A 22,015-nucleotide genomic window follows, 5' to 3' on the forward strand; every position below is an offset into this window, starting at 1 on the left:
ATATCAACTACCAAGACAGACATAAGCTTGCATGCCCTATTTGTGCGCACACAGACACACACACACCCACACACACACCCACACACACACCCACACACACACACCTTGTGAGAGCACTATGGGAGCGGTTTCTATTAGCTGTAGTGGAGTTCTGGCTGTAATGAGGCAGGTAATGCATATTTAATGAGGCGTAAACAGATTTACACACACAAACACAAACACACACACACACACACACAGCAAATCAAAGAGCTCGCTGCCGTACACACCAAATATACCCACATACACATCCACCACAGCTTTTTACACTCATACACACACCAGCACTTACACATCATTTCTAGGACTGGATGGTCACAGCAAACAATGCAAAAACAAAACTAATAAGGATTTCTTTTTTTTTTCAATTTTAAAAAGGCAATCCTTTCTTTAATTATATTGAAATCCTGAGAATTAAACACCATTACCCACGAATGAAAACATTTTTTTCCCACTTCAAATGAGGTTAACATTTTTCAAATGAGCAGCTAAACTGACAGGTAATTGAATGGGTATGTTTTGAGGATTAAAGATAAAGATAAAGATAAAGTGGCCAATACGTATGTAAACCTTATGATTGTTTGCGCTCAGAGGGGTAAACCTAAATATGTGGACAGTCTTTTATTTTGAATATAAAGCAGAGGTGTTATTTTTATTTTGTGTTTTTTTTTGCACCTCACTTCCTACCAGCTCGTACTGCAGATGAAAATACAGGTACGTACAGCAATGAAGATTTGATTTATATGTACAGTGCTTACCTTAAAACTGGGGGATATCTCTCTTGAGATGCCCCGTGGTCTCCGAGCTGATGCTGAGCTGACCATGGACTGCTGCACGGCTTCTCGTCACAGTAAACTGCTGCGCTGTGCACAAACGTGTCACTTTGTAAACCCGGCTGGAATGGAGCATCTCCACTCACTTCCTCCACATAATGCTGCCTCTCGTCTCCAGACACCTTTCCTGGCTGGCTTCTACCCTCTTGGTCTCGCTCTTCCGCGTCACTCTCCTCTTCCATCAAGTCTCCAGAAAACGGCAGTCCGAGGCCTTTGTCGGCAGAAACACTCCGTTCACTTAACGGGGTTCCAGTTGCAGAGCTGGTGTGGGACACTGAACTGTTGCTGAGCACCGGCGAGTGCACCTCAGAGTTTGACTTTGAAGTTTGAGGCGTGTCCTTTTGTTCCAACTGACCACGCCAAACTTGGAAGTCGCCCAACTTGGCGGGACACGGTAGGGGCGCGACGGGTGACTGTCCACCCTCATCCGAGTCCTCCATCGAGATCTGTGAGTGGACGTAGACCTCCTCTCTGGTTTTCAGGAAGTGATCGGACGGATACCGTAATGAAGGAGACAAGCAGCTGGTTGCGATGCTCGATTTATCGTCGCCGTCTTCCTCCCTCGTTTGGCCACAGTTAGATTTGGAGTCCGAGCTCCGACTTGTGACTTTTGGCACCGTGTGACATTCACTGTCAAGACTTTCTGTGCACTGGCTTGACGAGGCGGCTTCACTTGGCTCCGTACATACACTAGGACTACCTAAATTATTTTCAGTCGTCTTTCGACTTTGCTCTGCGTTCTCCTGCCGCTCATGTCGTGCTGCTCGTGCTTGGCTTTGCAGAACAGTGGCGGCACGAGACAGCATGGTGAAGGTCTCCATGGGTTGCATTCTCCCTCTGGACGGCCTTTCAATCTGTCTGGGCCTGTCATGCCACTCTCTCTCCGCTTCTTTCACTGTCCCTGACACGATAATGTATTCCATCTCCAGGCCTGAGGAAGAATCTCCATCAGAGTTGGACCTGAGATCATCGCGACTGCCCGGGTGAAGGCTGTCACAGCTGCGCTTCAAAGCATCCTGCTCGCCACAGGAACCAGGGCTTGGAGACGTTGTCTCGATTCTTCCACCGTTCCCATTTTTCGGGCTCTCAAAAGCATGACCACCTTGGATATCAAGGTCTGACCCACCTTTACTGAAGACCCTCTCGACTTGCAGATCACAAGATGATAGGGTATGACCAGGTCCATCGTGCTCCTGGGGGACCAAAGTGTCCCAGTCCCCAAAGCTGCACTGCGACTGGTCTGAGTGTGATGGACGTGCAGCACAAACACCTGGACTCGACTCTTGACTGGGTGTGATGCTCTGAGTAACACTGGACAAGTCTACAAGTACAAATGGCGAGTGCTCACTGGGTTGCTCAGCCCAGTCATCGTCCTTTGGCATCTCTACGCTGATGTTGTCGTACTTACTTTCAACTGAACTTCCACCACTTTGGACGTCAAACAGGAACACCTGGTTGGGAGGCTCTTGCGCCGCTCTCTCTTCCGTCTTCCCCTCACCCCTTTGGTATTGATTATGCTTCCGTATCTGAATGGGCTTTGTCACGGCCACAAAGGGGCTCGACTGACCCTTCAGTTCTATTGTGTCAGTGTAATTTTCAGTGGACGACGTCAGACTCCAGGTTTCAGCACCTACATTGTCGTATTCGGAAGTGGAAGTGACCATCCTCGCACCTGGTATCTCACACACATCACTAGAACTCAAATCTTCCAAATGTTCGGATGCAAAGACAAACTGTTGGTTCTGAATACTCCAGGTGTCATTTTGATCCATTTCGTCACCCTCTACATTACATTCAACTGCCTCTATAATTATTTTCACATTGTGTTCATTACCTCTCCACTTATCCATAGTTTTGTCCTCTTCTGCTTGTTTGCTTGTGCGTGTTTGGGCCAAATCAGCGGCGCCCTTTGGTCTCAGCTCGCTGGAGTCTTTTTCAATTTCGGTTCCTTCAGGGCTTGTTGCTGAAGAAGAGCTGTCTTCTTGTATGGTGGTGTTCCACATAGCCATTCCACTGTCAGAGAAGATGAGAGGACTTTCCAAGGAAGCATGCGCATCCACGTTGGACTGTGCTGCACAGAAAGAACCTGAGTTTTCAGACAAGTTGTCAGGGGTCGTGAGAGGCGATAGACTGTCATCCCTTATTGTCATGTTCCACATATCTAGAGACTCAGGATAGGATGTGGTGGTTCCGCTATCTGATTTGAGGAATCCTTTCTGAGCCGAATAGGCCCAGAAGTCCAGCAGTTCCATTTTCCTGTCTCCTTTATTTCCTTGCACTCCATCCTCCTCCTCTTTTGAAGTGTCAGGTGTTAAGGTGTTGAGGGGAGTTTTCTTTCTTGTGCCCGTTTTGTCTTTCCCCTCGCTGATACCAATCCTGTTTTTTTTGGTCATGTCCTCATCTGGTGGCGTCAACTGCAGGTAGGTCATCGTGACAGGGTTCCACTGGTCCTTCAGTATTGAATCTGGGTTCCACTCGTCACATGACCCCGTCTGCTCAGTGATCAGACTGAGCTGTGGTTCAAGGCTCTTTGGCCTCTGGTGGCTACTGTCCACGTGTAGGTCATCTGTGTTGCTTTCTTGCTGTGTCATTTCTCCTCCGCTAACCTCCTCTATGATATTCAGAGGGCTTTCACGCTCCTTGATCCTATTCCAGGTGTTATCCCCTGAGGAAAAAGCTCCGAGTGAGTCATATCCCTGCTCGTCCCACGTCTCTGACAGTGACGACGACACGCTGTCCTTGTGCTGCAGGCCATTGATTCTTTCTATCACATCTTCTGGAAAGAACCTCACTCCACAACTGCTGGGTGGACGGCTCCCTACCACACTGTTGACTGGCGTTGGAGGAACCATAGTGTCAATCATGTCACTCCTGTTGATTTGACCATATGGGTCAACCAAAGACCCTCTACTATCAGGTCTGCCAAATGAACCAGACGCAGAGAAATCGAGCAAGTTCAGCTCTTCAAGTTCTGAAAAGCTGGAACTCTCTGCTCTTACTTTTCCGTCTCTGGATTTGAAGTTTGTCAGTTCCCCTCCGGTTGGCAAAGACTGCTCGTTGTTATGCAGTGGGTCAAAACTAAACAAGTCAAAGTCACTCTTGTTTCTGTTGTGACGCTGCTTCCTCCTCTCAGGCGGGACCGGAGGGGAGAGTGACAACAAGCCCATGGACGAGGCATTCTTAAGGAAGTGAACCCCTGGCCCTGCTGCTGGACCTCCTGCTGCCATGAGGTCCCCCACTGGACTGTCATCACTGAGGAACACTGAACTCTCCTTGGAGGAGCGGCTGCTTCGGATGGTGGTCATACCACTGTCAGGGCTGACGAGCTCCCCGGTAGCACCGGCTCCCACAACTCCTGAGTAATCCACGCTCTCTGCAACTATCGTGCTGTAGGGGGGGAAAACGAAGTATTTGTGAACTAAGTGACAGACAGGATTTTGACATCACCTGGGTGAGATTGAGATCTACACTTGATTACCTGGGTGCCGCTTCTGCATCTCCACTTGCTCCCTCAGCCCTTTCGTTGTCGGAGCCGTCCATGTCGTTGATGCCGGACGACCCCTGGGAGAACTCGATGCTGCCCGCCACTCCTTCTGTGGAGGAGGTCCGACTGCTCGGGTGACAGGCTAACACAGATGTTCTCCTGTCCACAAAGTCCTTGAGCAGGTCCTGTATTTCCTTTATTAACATAGGAGGAGTGCCGGAGGATGGCGAGGAGTTGATGGGGATGTGGTACACCTGGAGACTCTCCCCTGCCTCCAGTTCGCCAGAAAGAGACCAACTGGATGACTCTTCCAACTCACAACAGATCTGCAAACACGAGCCAAGTGCGCGTCAGTTTATGAACTTTTTAAAGTGCTGTTTTAGATATTAAAAAATATCTGTTACATGCTAAGGATTAAGAGGGTTGATAGCAGTCTATTGTCTTTATGGTACCACAAGCTTCAGTCAGCAGTAAAGTGGCATAGCTTAGCATCAAGCCAAAACCAACACCATTCTATCTGAACACAAACAGTGGAGTTCCCGAATAGTCTTACAGCATATACAGTAGCTCTTTCTGCTTTTACCTGGTTTAAGATGTCTGTGTTGTGTGAGTAGACAGCCAGCTGCTGGCGGTGGTGACGTTTGTCCCAGATGGACAATAGGATGACGAGGCCGTCATAGCCACGGTCCTCACAGAAGAGTCTGAGCCCATCTACGCAATCATGCCAGTCCTGACATGGATCAGGACTGGCATGATTGCCACACAGGAGGCGACAGCACAGCCGGCCAGCCAGCCACGCCGCTCCTGAGCTTGAGCTCTGACTGAGCGAACCACTGGACTGTTTTCTCTTAAAAGGTGATCGTTCTCCAAATTATTTAGTATCTTCTCAATACACCTATCTCTATCTGTTTGCATAAGCACAGTCGAAGCCATGGCTTCTCCCTCTCACCTCTCCTCTGTCCCTCCTCTCTCTCCTCCCGTCTTTTCTTGCTCACACTGCCAGATGCTTAGCTTTAGCTCGTCCTCAATTACCGAGTCAGGGATGTGTGTTAAATGTAGTACTATGTTAGCGCTTGAGGCGAGACTTAGCCAGCTTGAGGAACGACTTCGCTCCTTCGAGCATAGTAGTCCTGTAGCTAGTAGGGTTAGCTTAGCTGGAGCGGAGCGTTCATTCGCTAGCGTAGCGTCGGAGTCTCTAGGTCCCACTAGTTCCCCTCCCTTCGCGGCTCCCGAGCAGCCGGGAAAGGTCGGTTGGGTGACTGTCAGGAGGAAGCGTAGCCTTAACAAGCCTGCCGGGCACCACCACCATTCTCAGCACCAGGCCCCCTCCGTCCATGTCTCGAATAAGTTTGCTCCACTCAGCAGCACGCCGACTGAGATTGACACTCTGGTGATCGGTTCGTCTATAGTGAGGCATGTTAACCTAGGACAGCCATCGGCCACAGTGAAGTGCATCCCCGGGGCCAGGGCGGGCGATATTGAAGGGCATTTAAAGTTAATGGCTAAGAATAAACGGAGATTTAGGCGGATTGTAATTCACTGTGGTTTCAATGATGCACGCCTGAAATCGTCCGAGGTCACTAAGTTAAACATAGCTTCGGTGTGCGCATTTGCTCAGACCATGTCGGACGAAGTAGTTTTCTCTGGCCCCTTGCCAAATGTTAGGAATGATGAGATGTTTAGCCGCATGTCATCTTTTCACCGTTGGCTGTCAGGGTGGTGTCCCAATAACTCGGTGGGCTTTGTAGATAACTGGAAGCCTTTCTGGGGCAAGCCTGGTCTTGTTAGGAGGGATGGCATTCATCCCACCCGGGAAGGTGCAGCTCTCTTATCTAGCAATATAGTTAAAATTTTAGCTTCCACTCACTGACGCTCCAGGGTGGAGACCAGGCAACAGAGTTGTAGTCCTATACGCTACTCTGGGCTTCTCTCACTGCCGTCCCCAGCCGTTAGTAAGTCCCCGAAGCCCTGCCAGTCTTTTCCAATAGAAGTTGTGTCGGTCCCTCGCACCTCCAAACCTCTTATACTGTGCAAATCTCCAATAGATCATAGTAACCTAGTTCGAATAGATTGTAGAAATAAGGGGGCTCCAGGGGCTCCCACAAACAAAATGGTGAAATGTGGCCTTCTTAACATTAGGTCTCTACATTCCAAGGCAGTTTTAGTTAATGATTTGATTAGTGAACATAGTGTTGATATTTTCGGCCTCACAGAGACATGGCTACGTCAAGATGAATATTTTAGTCTTAATGAAGCCACTCCTCCTAGTCATATTAATACTCATAAGGCTCGTGATAGTGGTCGAGGAGGTGGCGTTGCAGCTATTTATAATTCCAATTTGTTAGTCAATCTCAAGGCTCATTCTATTTATAGTTCATTTGAGAGTTTAGCGATGTCTATTTCGTTGTCACCTGATAGGCAGGCAGATTCCGTTGAATTCATTGTTGTCTACCGTCCCCCCGGTCCATATTCTTCTTTCTTAGATGAATTTTCAGAGTTTTTGTCTACTTTAGCATTGACTAAAGACAAGATCATAGTGATTGGAGATTTTAATATTCATGTCGACATTGAGAGTGACAGTCTGAGTTCTCATTTCAAATCTATCCTCGACTCCTTAGGCTTCCTTCAAGTTGTGAATGTACCCACTCATAAGCATAGTCATACTTTGGATCTTGTGCTCACTTTTGGACTTGGTGTAGAGCAGCTGACAATCTTTCCCCGAAACGACGTTTTGTCTGACCACTTTCTGATCACTTTCGGCTTTATTGTAGCGGATCACATTCCCCAAGCAAGGTCTATAATGAGTAGAAACATTTCGGACTCTGTTGTTGCTGAATTTAAGGAGAGGCTTCCTGATCTGCTTGATGCCCTTGTACCTCTTGACATGCTTCCGGCCTCTCCCCCCACCCACTTGACTGATCTTGATCTGGACTCCTTGACAGATCGCTTTTCTTGTATTCTGAAATCAACATTGGATGATCTTGCCCCTTATAAGGTAAGTATGAAAAGGCAGGATCGATCAGCCCCTTGGTTTACTTCCTCTACTCGCAAATTAAAACAAAATTTGCGAAGGCTTGAGAGAACTTGGCGTTCGTCAAAAACAGCTTCATCCTTCAAGACTTGGCAGGATTGCTTTAGGTCCTATAAAAAGGCCCTGCGTATCAGTAGAACTTCCTACTTTTCTGCTCTTATTGACTCTAACAAGAACAACCCAAAGTTTTTATTTAGTACAGTTGCTAAGCTGACGAGGAGCCATCAGTATGTTGAGCCATGCGTCCCTACTGGCCTGTCAAGCAACGATTTCCTGAACTTCTTCCAGCAAAAAGTAGAAGGTATCAGAACTGAGATTGGGAATTCCTCGTCTTCTTTGTCTTCTTTGTCTTCCACAGGTCACATGGCAGATCTTTCTCAACATGGCAACCCCAGTGTGTATTTCGGGAGTTTTCAGCAAGTTGGACTCTCGGAACTTGATTCTCTTGTCTCCTCTGCTAAGTCGACCACCAGTCTTCTGGACCCAATTCCAACCAGGCTTCTCAAGGAGGTTTCCCCATTGCTTCATTGTGTCATTCTTAGAATTATTAATCACTCTCTATCAACAGGTTTTGTCCCTCATGCTTTCAAGGTGGCTGTAATCAAGCCTCTGATCAAAAAACCCAATTTGGACTCGAGTGTGCTTTCAAATTATAGGCCAATCTCGAACCTTCCGTTTCTCTCCAAGATCTTAGAAAAAGTTGTTGCTAGGCAGCTTGTGGACTTCTTGAACGACAACAATCTACTTGAGGCTTTTCAGTCTGGCTTCAGAGTTGGTCACAGCACTGAAACTGCATTGCTTAAGGTAAGTAATGACCTCTTGTGTGCATCTGACAAAGGTCTTCTCTCTGTTCTGGTCCTCCTAGATCTCAGTGCAGCATTTGATACAGTTGACCACAGCATTCTTCTTAGGAGATTAGAAGATACTATCGGCATCAAGGATCGCGCCTTGGACTGGTTTGGATCTTACTTGTCTGACCGTTTTCAGTTTGTTCATGTTCATAATCATTCGTCAGAACGTAGGAGGGTTAGTCATGGTGTCCCGCAAGGATCTGTACTTGGGCCACTCCTCTTCAACATCTACATGTCACCTCTTGGTGACATCATCAGAAAGCATAGCATCAGTTTCCATTCTTACGCAGATGACACACAGTTGTACTTTTCTTTTAAGGCAAACGAGGCTCATCAGTTGGCCAAATTGGAATCTTGTCTTCGTGATGTCAGAACTTGGATGACACAGAATTTCCTGTTGCTTAATTCCGACAAAACTGAGGTCATTATATTTGGATCGCGAGAGAGTAGGGACAGAGTTTTTGATGGACAAAGTGGTCTATTTGGTACTACACCCAGTTCTACCGTGCGGAACCTAGGAGTCACATTTGATCAGGACCTGACCTTTAATTCTCATATACAGAATGTAGGGAGGTCAGCTTTCTTCCACTTAAGAAACATTGCCAAAATTCGAAGTTTTTTGTCCTTCAAAGATGCGGAAAAAATAATCCATGCTTTTGTTACGTCTAGGCTAGATTACTGTAACTCGGTACTAGCAGGATGCCCAAATTCATCCCTTAGGACATTACAGTTAATCCAAAACTCCGCGGCACGATTGTTAACCGGAACTAGAAGGAGGCAGCATATTACTCCAATTTTAGCTTCCTTGCATTGGCTGCCTGTCAAATTTAGAATTGAATTTAAGATTCTAGTTTTAACTTACAAAGCTCTTCATTCTCAGGCTCCTTCTTATATTAGGGAACTCATTGAACTTTATCATCCTCCAAGAGCCCTTCGCTCTGAGGATTCAGGTCTTTTAGTTATCCCAAAAATTTCTAGAGTTAGATCAGGAGGTAGGTGTTTCAGTTTCCTGGCACCTCTATTTTGGAACCATCTTCCAGCCTCGGTGAGGGGGGCAGACACAGTTAGTTTATTTAGGAGTAGACTTAAGACTTTCCTTTTTCTTAAAGCTTATAGTTAGACTCCATCCACTGTCAGTTAAGCTGCTGTAGGCTTACGCCGTGGAGGGAGATCTTTCGCTCCCGTTACAGGGATCGTTGCTCTGTGCAGGCGGAACCTTTATCACTCTCCTCACCCAATCAATCTTTTACTCTATCCAATCTTTTACTCTATCCACTCTGTCCAAGCTCTCATTATGCTTTGTACAGTATGCTCGATATGCATGATACTGCCGCAGTCTCTGTGTCCCCGGCAGGTGATGACCACTGCGCCAGGAGCTGGATTGTGCTGTCCTGGGGGTCTTGCTGTCATCGCTTCATCCCACCGCCACGCTTAAGACCTGGACTAGTCCTATCGGCAGATTGTCCATCGAGCTAGGCTCTTGCCTTCCAAAGCATGGACACTTACACTCCACATGGACAGCAGCCTTGAATTAGTTCCTATTCTTTGTGTTTATATCCGTTTTGCCTGGTTGGTGTATCTGTTTTTCACTCTGTCCTGTCTGCCACCCTGGCTCACTCTGCTCCTTTCTCTCTTTCTCTGTCTCTCCTCTATCTTTCTACTTCACCCCAACTACTCATAGGCAGATGATCGCCCTCTGGAGTCTGGTTCTGCCCTAGGTTTCTTCCCACAGGGGAGTTTTTCCCAGCCACTGTCGCATCTTGCTTGCTCCGGGGGCCCGGTTGGTTCTCTCTGATTGTATAAAGCGCTTTGAGACGCCTTTGGCTGTGATTTAGCGCTGTACAAAAATAAAAAAAAAAAAAGTTTATATCAAAAAGAGAAGAAAAAGTTTGTTATACTTTGAAAGCTCTGCAAATTTATCGAGAATATAATCATGTTAGAGTGCAATATAAGATGATAAAAACTTTTTTTTAGACTGTTTTTAAGTTTGCTTTTGTTTCTGTTGACTCTCGAACAAATGCTATGATTTTAAAGAGTTCAGCCACTTCAAGTGCCAAACACACTTTTGCTGTTGTTTTACCAGAAACCAGGGTTCTTTACAGGCTCAGAAGAAACTTTGTTAGACCCCTGCCTTTCACCACGTTCTTTCTGTTTTTTGGAAGAGCTGAAGTGGTTTCAAGTGAGCCTTCATCTGTGGCAATGAAAGACGGAGCTGTCACGGCGCACAGAGGGGTGGAAAGACAATTTGTGATTTATTGTTTGGAAATTAACTGTTTGCTTTTAAAACCACCACCATGCACAGATTATGGTAATTCAGTGACAGGCGCAGTGATTGATGGACAGAAAGTTGCATTAATTAATTGTTTTGTTTGTTGAGGGAACTTGCTTTCTCTTTCTTTTGAAATGATTAACAACAGTGTTATGGAAACCATAATGCCGGGTTACACACAGAGTATGCAAAGTGATGCTTTGGAAAACATATTTGCTTGATTAATCTAGATTTGCTGTGCAACTGTTTGCTTTGGAAAGTTCTGGAAAATTGCCGTCGTCGCCGGGCGTAAGTAGGAGGAACTTTTAAACAAAAGTGATGCCGCAGTCTCGGCAAAAAGCGAGCAGAGTTGGGCGATCTTCCTGCGGGGGAAGCGTCTCGTGTCTGTTTATCCTGACCCTCACGTTTTGTTTGGTGAGACTTTAAAAGTGTTTTGGGGTTTTTTTTGCATTTTGCCATAGGGCTTACAGTGTCTGACAGCCAGTGTGTGTGTGGCCTCCCTTTCTGCTTGGGCCTGTGCCCGTGTGCGTGTGTGTGTGTGTGTGTGTGTGTGTGTGTGTGTGTGTGTGTGTGTGTGTGTGAATGCATTTGTATGGGTCCAGTGAAAGTGATTGATGAGCGCTGCAGGCGCTCTATCTGCCCAGGCTGTGTCAATATTAACCTGTGAGGATGAGGCAGCTTCAGCAGCTCTTCCCCGAATCCTCCCTCCATCCCTCCATCCTTTCTTTCTCTCTCTCTTTCTCTCTCCACACAATATGGCGGCTGTCACACCCGGGCCCATCAATCCTCGGGCATGTACACACCAACACACACACACGCATGCACGCACACACAAGTGTCACTTCACTGACACTGCCATTTCTCAACGCCGATATCCTGATGAGTGCAATGAAGCCTCCCAAGATTCGTTAAAACATACATATTCACTCACACGGGCGCAAAGGCACAAACAAAGAACGGCGCGTGAGGCAACACACACTGGCGCAGGGACACACGGCAAAGTAAGACACGATGCAAACAAACACACATCAGTATATACACATAAAGCTCCAGTGAAGAAACAACTACAACAACAGCAACACAAAACAATGTATATTCTTTATGGTGTACAGCGCAAGAAGTGCTTAAATGATGTCGATACTATAAAGTTACCACCCGACTGTGTGCATATGGCACAAACAGCACACAAATGCTCTCTCTCTCTCTCTCTCTCACACACACACACACACACACACACACACACACACACACACACACACACACACACACACACAGAGTTGGAGAAGATGTAGTCAGAAAACGAGCAGAGTGCAAATCTCCCAGATAACACGCAGGGCGACAGTCTGTCTGCCATTTGGCTCTTAACGGAGTAAATTACTACTCATATTGGCAGCCCTCCTCACCCCCTCCCCCCTCTGCCCCCCTCTTCCTCCCCATATCCCCAACCTCCAACCCCCCCCCCCCCCCCCCCCCCCAGATACACAGATTGCCTTTCCTTATAAATTACCAACACATTAGCTATCAAAATCCACTCCGCTAACTGTCGCCCAAGAACCTCAGCGTCCTCGCCTAGAAATCACTCTCATCTCCGTCAGCTGCGTTTTCTCTGTAAACTCTCTGTCGCATCGCCGCTGTACTTACTTTTCATGGGAATTTCATTTTTGCAAAAAATAAAAAAAAACACTTGCTGGATTTCCAGAAAGATACATTTTTTGCTGTGCCACATATGTAGACTTAAACTCTTTAAACTGCGTCAAAGTGAAGTATTTTCTATTGAGATCAGGGCTTTTTTGTTCTTTTTTTTTAATGGTAGTAGCCCCATTATGAAATAAGAATGAGTTTGTTACATTCTAATCATGTGATATTAGGCACAAAAAATATTGGAGGCTACCCTCAAATAAATTTTGAGGGTAGCGAATCACTGATTCATGTTTCCGAAACCTTTTTGCCGTTCTTTAGTAATTACTCCCTTTGGAAACTTGAAGATAAAATAAAAATGTTGAACATTTTGGTTTGGTCGCTAACCTAGGAGAGGCATCAATGCCCTTAGTGACATCACAAATGACTGAACTATGGGTTTTACATGAGATAAGGAGCGTGCCAAAAAAAAATATATATAATAATTTTACACCTCCTGCGGTAGAACTGTTTTCAGAGTATTGATATATAATGATCAAGGATCAATAAGTGAGTTACGGTAAATTACTTTATGAATTAAATCTGTGCGTTACAAAGGAAATATGTTTTGGGCAATTTTCAAAATTAACTTAATTCAAACTTAATTAAATAAAAAAAAAAGTATGCAGTTGTGACAGTGCCCATTCATTACACACTGCGCTAAAATAACCTGCTTACTGCGATTTTATCCAAGCACAAACATACAGCTGTATTTATTCGTATTTACATTTAAATGTATTTCATGACTAAGGAACGCTTCACACTGTGAAACCTTCTTTCCATTTTTTCAACCTCAACTTCCTCCAAATCTCCCGCCGGCACGTCTCTAATTTCCCCTCCCACACCTGACACTCCAAACTTTCTCATCTCCAACTTCTTCCCTTCAAACACTCGTCTCGCCTGCTTCATTTTTCTCCCGCGCAAGGCCCCAGTCTACACACACACACACACACACACACACACGCGCACACACGCACACTCGGCGCCCCCTCTCTGGCTGTCTTGGCTCCACAGGTAGCGAGTCTTTAGCGGCTGCTTGCGGTTCTCCCAACCTGCCGTCATTATGCACAATAGCCTCAGGTGCAGAGCCGGGGCCTCATAACTCACGCCCCGCGCGCGCAGCTAAATTCCCATGCAAACACAGTCAAAGCAAAAACACATTTCCCGCTGTCGCCGGCGTCCCCGGCAAAGAATTAATCAAGCGTTCATCCATTTAGGCTCTTTGCATACCCTCTTCCGTCAGAACGCAGAGTGGCGAGCTCTTCTCGGGCGACGCTTCCGCCGCCCTGATGAATCCATCAAGCCAGCTTTGATTGATACGTCTGTCTGTGATCACAGCGGTGCGGCTACAGCAAATGGGGTGGCAAGGAGCGGGCTGACGCCACCCTGCTCAAAACCAGGCGCGCGCACACACACACACACACACACACACACACACACACACACACATCTCTGGCGCGCTTGCGCTCGCCTGCACTGGCAGTAGCACACACACACACACACACACACACACATACACAAAGAGCATTAACAGCTTATGAAGCTTTTTTTTTTTTCTTTGAATAAAGAGACAAAATGGTGGGGGGGGTAAAAGAAGTTTGGAGAGGAAAAATAAAAAAATCAAGAAGCCCAAATGTCTTTTGTGTCTGTTTCTCTCATATGGACCCTCTCCACATGCCGCACTCACTCAGCTGTGAGTGCAGGGATGCAGGGATGCAGGCGCCCAGATGCCAGTGAGTGCTGAGTGTATAAATGTTTTGTTTTGTTTATTTGTTTGCCCTCGGAGCAACGCGGAAGCCATGGGTGGAGGAGGAGGAAAGAAACAGAAAAAGAAGGAGCGTTGGGGAGGACAGCGATGGTAACGAGGACGAGGACGATGATGATAATGGTGGTGATGATGGTGGTGATGATGGTGGTGAGACATAAATATCACTGAAAGTTAATGGAGATGCACCACTACATGTCTCTCGTTAGAACCTGTTGTAATGAAGGCCCTCCCCAAACTATTTCTTTCTTAATTAACATTTTACAATCATAACAACACAAGACATGGACCATAATAGTACAAGGCAAAATAAAATAGCCAAAGAACATGAAGAAGACAAGACAAAACCAGAAATAATAATAAAAGGGGGTTCGGAGGTTGGTTCAAAATGTTACAGCAAAGCAAAGAAATTTACAAAATAATAATAATAAATATTAATAATAATAGAATAATTAGCATCTGTTTAAACTTTCTCTAGACAAGATCCGGTAAAATTGCAAGAACCATGAAGCTCATAGGGAATGACATCATCTTGGAGAATTAGAGCAACTTTTTCCATTGATACAGAAAAATCTGTAAAGTCCTGATACCTGTTGTCAATGCTAAAACAAAAAAAAACCAACCAACTTTAAGAAATGCCTCAAATGACGCAGAGTAAAGAATATTTCAAGAAGAGAAAAATTTGCTCAAAGGCAAAAAAAAAGAAATGGAAAAATAAATCACAACTCCTGTCACACGGCAGTGATGACACAGTGGGCCGAGATCAGCTGGAGGCGGAGGGGCGGGGCCACTGCCCCCGAGCCCCTCCCCCACCACACCCTGACTTCCTGCTCTTCAATCTGGGTCCCTGGGAGGCCCACCCTGCACCTGCTGTCTCCTCGCGCCTCTCATCAGAAAGGCATTTAGTGAGTGCCGTGGCTGCGGGCCCCTTCATTAGCCAACATAATTATTTGTGCAAGTGGCGTAGGGGCGAAACTGGCCCCGCATAAACAAACAGAAGGGCCGGAGGACTGTGAGCAAACAACACATTAGAGGCAATCAACGTCACCAAAGTCAAAGAGAAAAAAAAACCAAAAAACCTGAGGAGCCTCTGAGACGCAGAGACGGACACTGAAGACAGTCGGCCGAGAGCTCGATGATCAGGATTTAGTTCATGCTGAAAATAAATCTGATAAGTTTAAAGGGCCAGTGCATAAAGTTTAAAGGACTATTGTGGCATTAAATATGTACACCGAAAAATACAAATGTTAGTTTCTAGTGAGATAAAGTCACTAACAATTCAGTGTTTTGTTTAAATTTCTCATTCTATTTATATTCACACAAAGAGCAGGTGCGCTGATTGTGGATTTCAACCTGACCGCACAGCTGGTTCAGAAAGACGTGACACCATGCGGGACTTTAGAAAAGTTGCAATTTATTCTCCGAGCATTAGTTGTCGCTAAACGTACCATGCTGGCCCTTTAAAAGATCCACATTAAACACATTCTTAGTCCGACTTCATCCTGGACTGCAGCCGAGCAGCGGGAATAATTATGAAAAAATGAAAACACCGCTTCTCTCCATGAACCAGCATTCTTAGCCCTCTGTTTACAGCCTCCTGCAGAAACGCTGGCTTTCAGCCTCCTGCGTTGTTGAACCTTGCCCATGTTGAGAAGAAGACAAAACAAGGCTGTTGGAATACTGCCAGGCTGGTGGAGTTTTCAACCTGGGAGAGGAATCAGGGTACTTTGTGACATCACAAAGGGCTGTTCGTTCTCCAGTGATTTAGCCCACTCTTCGGTCCATATTTTTACAGATTCTCAAATCTTTATTTTTCATCGCAGACTGCAGTGGCGCAGCCTCGTGCGATTAATTACGCCGATTAATTATCCATAAAACCACAGCAAACAATATATTTAGTGACTTTTACAGAGGAAAGATTTGTCCTTCTCATAGAAACACTTTCAAAGGTGACGTATTAAGCAAAGGTTTTGTGAGGCTAAAGTACTGGAGAGGTAGAAGAAGTAGGATGAAAGAAAATGAAACACAGAAAACATTGAGTTCACGCCCAAAAAAGTCTCAATGCCCGAGAATCAGCAATGAAAGCTGGAGGCAAAGAAGGCAAATGTGCACATTTGATGCCAACTTTGAAATTAAATGAGCAGTTGCTGTATTTTTATAGTTGTAGATAGTTGATAAATGTGATTTTTAAATGTTTTTTTGTTGTTTTTAACTGGTTGCACACAGATCAAACAAAACTCACAATAACTAATGTCTGTTTGTGCTGCAGCGTGCAACCATGCATTTGTCAGTCTATACCACGCGTGTGTGTGTGTGGGTGTGTGTGTCAATACGCCGAGTCGTCGTCTCCTAACTAGGCAATCACACACACAATCGCACACGCACGCACGCACAAACACGGCCAAAAAAAAAAAAACTTAACTGCAGCCCCATAAAACTGCATTTAAACACACAAATAGAGGCATGCGAGTGCACAAAACACACACACACACACACACGCACACAGACTTTGACAAACACATGCCACATAAACCATTAAAGGCTAATTGAATCTAATTTATTTAGTTTTCTCCAAAGAATCATTCAAGGCAGAACTTCCCTACAAGCCCCGGCGATAAATGACACTTTGCTAAAAACCGTTTTACTCTCTTTTCAAACACAATTAAAAAATAATATATAAATATACACACACTGCAAATGACATGCATAAAAGGAGTTCATTTTGGAGCCGATCTCAGGTCATTAGTAACCCGACGTGACGCTGCGGAGTCGGAGGGTCCGCTGGCGACACAAGAGGCCCCTGGCCATTTATTCTATATTAAGTCTCTAATGGGCCTCTCTCTCTCTCACCCTCTCTCACTCTCTCACACACACACACTCGCTCTCTTTCTCTCTCACCCATCGCCTGACACACAGCATGCAGTGCACAGCACTGGTAAAATATGCACGGAAAAGTCCAGTGCGCGCGCGCGCACACACACACACACACACACACACACACACACACACACACACACACACACACACACACACACACCCACAACACACACCCACACACACACACAGACAAAGCCATTCAAATGAATGGTTATTTATTCGCTAAACGAGGATCTGGGTGTTTAATGTTCCTTGGACGTTAGGTAGTTTTCTGGGGGAGGCAGAGCCGTCCCCCTACGGCTACAGACATCATTTATTTTACACATAGCCTAATACCGCACGCTAGGCAGCCGCCGAGAAAAATGGGCTTTGGGAAGAAGTGAGACGGAGATATAAAGGAAATAATGAATGATTTTTTTTCTTTCCCTCTTTCTTTCTTTTTTTGGGATGGGGAGGAGGGAAGAGGGGGGAAAAACACATTAGAAGTTTCAGCAGGGAGAAAAGCAAGAGGTTGGCCTCTCCTTCCTTCCTTCCTTCCTTCCTTCCTTCGTGTGTGTGTGTGTGTGTGTGTGTGTGTGTGTGTGTGTGTGTGTGTGGACGAGGGAGAATGAGACATCAGAAATACAACACAAACATGCATTTCCCAAATGGTTCCTGAAAATGTATGTATCTTTCTTTCACCCTGTGCGTGCGTGTGGGTGTGTGGGTGTGTGGGTGTGTGTGTGTGTGTGTGTGTGTGTGTGTGGTTTTTAAGCGATCAGTGGGGAGGTATAGGTGATACCTGGGTGTGCGTGAGGCCTCCCTCATCTGCATCTCATCGGCATGCGCAGCCTGCCGCCGTCGGCGGGACTCCTCTACATGCACGGCACCACCTCCCCAAAGTGACGGAGCGCAGGTGTGATGTATTCAAAACAGCAAAGCCATTAAAAAAAGAAACTTTTCCTTAGCAAAAAAAAAATAATAAAAAAACAAGGAAACTTTGTCTCGCTTGCCGCTGCATTGAGTCTGACTCTGGTCTCTTTCAAAGTGGAGCTGTTTAACTGGCGCATGAGATCTGCGCAGCGTCACACCAGAGGTGAATTTGTGTACAGTGGTGCTGTGTGACAGGATTCATTCTCACACCACATCAGCAAAACAGTCTGATAGGCAATTAACACTTCCTAGCAATTATTTAGTGGAATAAAAATCCAGTTTTTTGAATCTACACCAGGGGTGGGCAAACTACGGCCCGGAGGCCACATGCGGCCCATGAAGCTTTTTAATCCAGCCCAGTTACAGTTTGTTTAGTAGTTTTGAAACATGAATGACATTTTATTATGTGAACTTTAAAAATCCAAACATTCCTTTAAGTATGTATATTATTATTTTAATCATTATTCGTTGTTAGGAAAACTTTGAAATGTCTTCACTGGTATTTATTTGAAACTAATGCACGTCTTTTGTTTGTTTATCTTGAAGGTGACCAACCTGTTCTATTCTATTCTCCCCATCCCATTCTAACCATCTTCAAGAAAAAAAAAAAAAAAAATCAAAGTAAGAGATTTTATGAGTTGTTTGAGTTGAGTTGCATCCATCAGATGATCAAGCAGTTTTCATGTTTGGCTCGAGTTGTGGTTGGTCACCATAGAATGAAAAAAAAAAAAACACCTGTGAAAACAGCTTCGATTTTCTCACCAAAACACTGCATCTATCTGCTCCTGCTCCAGCCTCACATTTTACATCCCACTGTGGACCAACAGTCAAAAGCTTTGCCTACCCCTGGTCTACACTTAACTTGTTTCACAGGTTTTGTATCAAGATGAATAACTGCTCGTGTGCCTTCGATTGTCCCTCGCAGACAAATGCAGTTTTATTAAATTGTATTGAATTGAATTAAAGTGAATTGAATTTCACAGGCAGATACAAAGTTACCCGGCATGTTTTGCGGTTCTGAAATGGAGAGAAAGTAAGAGCAAAGTGTTTTACCTCCTTGTCTGTGGTGACTGAGGCGAGTGCGACGGTCATCTCCCCGTCAGAGAACTCCTTCATGTCTGCACTCAGCAGCTGCCCCAAGTCTGCATCCAGTCAGCACACACAGGCAGACTAACAGTTATAATACAACACACGCACGGGGGAATACATGACAGTCTAGCAGCAGACAGGAATAAGGAACAAAAAAACAAAAGCAAAGGCATTAATATATTCAGAGCCAAGTGACAATGACAATTCCCCAGCAAATAAACACCAAGTCAATTTCAACTTTTTCTCCTTTCAGAAGTTGTGTTGGCTTTCAATAGTGCACCTGGTAGCTCGGCCTCTTCCTGCCGAGCCGGAGCGACGCTGCACCTCTGCTCCCAGGACCTCCGCAGCTGCTCCAGCTCCTCCGACCAGTGGCCGTGTTTGCTGTGAAAAGCCTGGCTTTGCATCCACAGGGCCTCTGTGGACACACACACACACACACACTCTTTGTGGGAGCATGTTGGCTCATCACCCCACTTCATGACAGTTCAACTACGGCGCCCCAGTCAAGAAGAAGGAGGGTGGGGGGTGTGGGGTGGGTGGGTGGGGGGGGTCCCAGGATCGGGATTCATCAGGAAGACTCTGTTGTGGAAAAGAGTAAAGATACTGATGCAGAAATACCGAGTAAATAAGCAATTTAATGAACAGGAATAAATGATCGGAGCTCCGAGACACAGGCACAGTACAACCGAACAGAGGCACAGAGAATTAGCTCATCCGACAGATTTATAGCTTCCTCTGGTGGACCGCGGGGAGAGGTTCCTGAGAGGTCAGCCCTTAGGATGGAGGTCAACTCCAAGTGTACAAACACCGGGATCATGACACCATGACGGACCCTTAAAGGCGTTGAACGTCACAGCGGATGTGCTCACGGGTAATAACATATAGATCAGAATTAAGGTCAAAGTACCGTGGCTAAATGACAAAGGACTCATACAGGGATTATCTTAACGACAGGGACATCTGACCATCATGTGCCTCACTCGAGGTCAAAAGGGTGATGATCTCATTGTTATACTTGGGAACTCAACAGGCTATATGCACTAGAAATGAGTATATGGATAACATAAGATAAACAGAATAAAAGAATAATACAAGAATACTTATTTTCCATTACAACTCAAAGATTCTATATTGCAGTCTATGAGAAAAGAGCAAAGCAAAAAAGCAAACGGCTTTGACCAGCAGGTTTCCTCAGTTTTTTTTGCATGTTGGTTACTGCCACTCACACCACATATGACACTATGAACATGTTTGTGATATTAGCCAAACTTCTGTTGGCTGAATAGAAATGATTAAAATAATGTAGCTTCAAAAACACTCGGGATGAGCAGGGCCTGCAGGACACGGCCTCCACTCTATTCTGCAGAAAGCATTGATCTCAAAGCTTCCATTAGAAACCAGTGGAAACCAAACACTGGCTACTTTTGAAATATATATTTCCTCATCGGTTGACCACATCCGTTGGCAGCAGCCTGAAGGAGGTTTTAGCCCCGGCGGAAAACGTAAAAGACAGAAGCTGTGATGAAGCGCTGAGCAGGCAGCTTAACCAGGCTGCAGCTTCCACCGCACACAACCTCCTGCGAGTCCCAGATGAAGTGGAGCCACCCTAGGCCAGATCAATCAACCTGAAAGAGCTCAGTCTGAAGAAGAAAAACCTCATGCAACACATCTCTCTCTAGCAGCCTGCCTCGCAGTTCACTGTCACTCACTGGTCCTGTCAGGCCATCCTCTGGAAACCAGCACAGAAAGGCAGCAGCAGCAGCAGTACTGAGCTGGAATCAGTCACTTGTCCTCTCTGAAGCTGCAACACTAATCTGCTGTGTGTCAACCTGGAAACCAGTGTGATTTGGAATGAGTGCGACACCTGCTGGCCAGGAGGTATAAATCAGCATTTCTCAACTCGCGACTCAAAAAGTGGGTCGTGAAGCTGTTTTGATTGGGTCGCAGCTTCAGCTTCAGCTTAAAAACAAAGGGATTTTAATATATTTATATATATTTATAGAGATCATTTTGGGCATCATTTTTGCAGGACACACAATTCAATTCAATAATTTCAATAACTTATTTACTAGTCATGATAGAAAGTGGGCTATTGTTTTTATTTTTGTGGAATTAATTTGGGTTGTGACTTCATGATAAGGACATAAAATGTGTTTCTTGAGTCTCCACCAGTATGAATGTATTAATGTTGTCTACGCCACCTTTTCAGGAGCCTGCAGCGTAAAACTGGATCAAAGACTTTTAGTTTTTGTTGCACTGCGTGCCATCTTCTCACCAGTTCCATTTTTTTCCTTTATTGTGACACCTTGACAGAACAAGAACTGCCCTTTTTAATAAACTTTCTTCAATAAAATATGATAATTAAAAAAAAAAAAAAAGACGTTCTGGGCCTGTGTGTGTCTCCCTGCCCTCTTCCTCTTCCTTACTCCTTCACACTCAACCACCCTCATCCCTCTCATCCCTCTCTTCCCTCTCGCCTCCTGGTGGGTGCTAAGCGAGTCACGTCGGTGGATTTGTGTGTCCTCCCTCGCCGGCCCATTACTTCCCCCCGAGGGGTTCGCCTGCGCCGGCCTCACCTCTGAGACTCTCCGCCAGCAGCGCTCCGACGTGCTCCGCTGCGTCTTGAAGAAGCTCCCTGGCGACGGCGGCCACAGCCGACCCTGCCACCGCCGCCCCACCACCGCCGTCGTCGTCGTCGTCGTCCTTGGAATCCCGCCGCCCGCCGCCCTGATGGAGCACTCGCAGGACGCCGGCCTCCAGAGCGCAGCGCTCGGCGCTGGGACACAAGCGGAAAGAAGAAGCGGGTTGGCTGCAGGGAGGGAGGTGTGTGGTGGTGGTGGTGGTGGTAGCGGTGGGGGGGGGGGGAAGTTGGGGGGGGGGGGGTGATGGGGGGTGATTGCAGCACATTTGCATAGACACAACTCCCCTTTGCGTTGTGAGTGATTCACACACGCAGGGATGAAATCGCCCCCCCCCCACCCTGGAAAAAAAAAACGACTTTCAAACTCATTTTTGCATCAGCAAACAGGCGCCTGCTCGGCCAGAACCCGCTGGGTGCCAGTCGGTGAGTGCGTGCTGCTGGTGTTGGTATCCCCACAACTCATTTATCAGCGTTGGTCTTCAAAGAATAAAGAAAGAAAAGTAAGATGAAAAACAACATCGCTGCTTTCGTCTGATGTTTGAAGCTC

At 46.0% G+C, this 22,015-nt stretch overlaps 1 protein-coding gene across 2 annotated transcripts in view; it reads right to left on the bottom strand.

Annotated features, from left to right (window-relative positions):
• The window catches only part of LOC142902221 (uncharacterized), a 40,038-nt gene that overhangs the window by 10,275 nt on the left and 7,748 nt on the right, over positions 1–22,015 (bottom strand). For both annotated transcript variants that reach the window (XM_076047109.1, XM_076047107.1), the window contains exons 4-9: positions 21,404–21,603; positions 19,108–19,242; positions 18,792–18,880; positions 4,940–5,086; positions 4,351–4,682; positions 798–4,259 (exon numbers count right to left, since the gene is read on the bottom strand). In XM_076047109.1, coding sequence (XP_075903224.1) covers positions 798–4,259; positions 4,351–4,682; positions 4,940–5,086; positions 18,792–18,880; positions 19,108–19,242; positions 21,404–21,603 — 4,365 coding nt within the window. The remainder of the gene's footprint in view (positions 1–797; positions 4,260–4,350; positions 4,683–4,939; positions 5,087–18,791; positions 18,881–19,107; positions 19,243–21,403; positions 21,604–22,015) is intronic.

Source organism: Nelusetta ayraudi, unplaced genomic scaffold, assembly GCF_046127955.1.
Source record: "Nelusetta ayraudi isolate G7.1 ecotype Tasmania unplaced genomic scaffold, CSIRO-AGI_Nayr_v1 ptg000092l, whole genome shotgun sequence".
Lineage (NCBI taxonomy): Eukaryota > Metazoa > Chordata > Actinopteri > Tetraodontiformes > Monacanthidae > Nelusetta > Nelusetta ayraudi.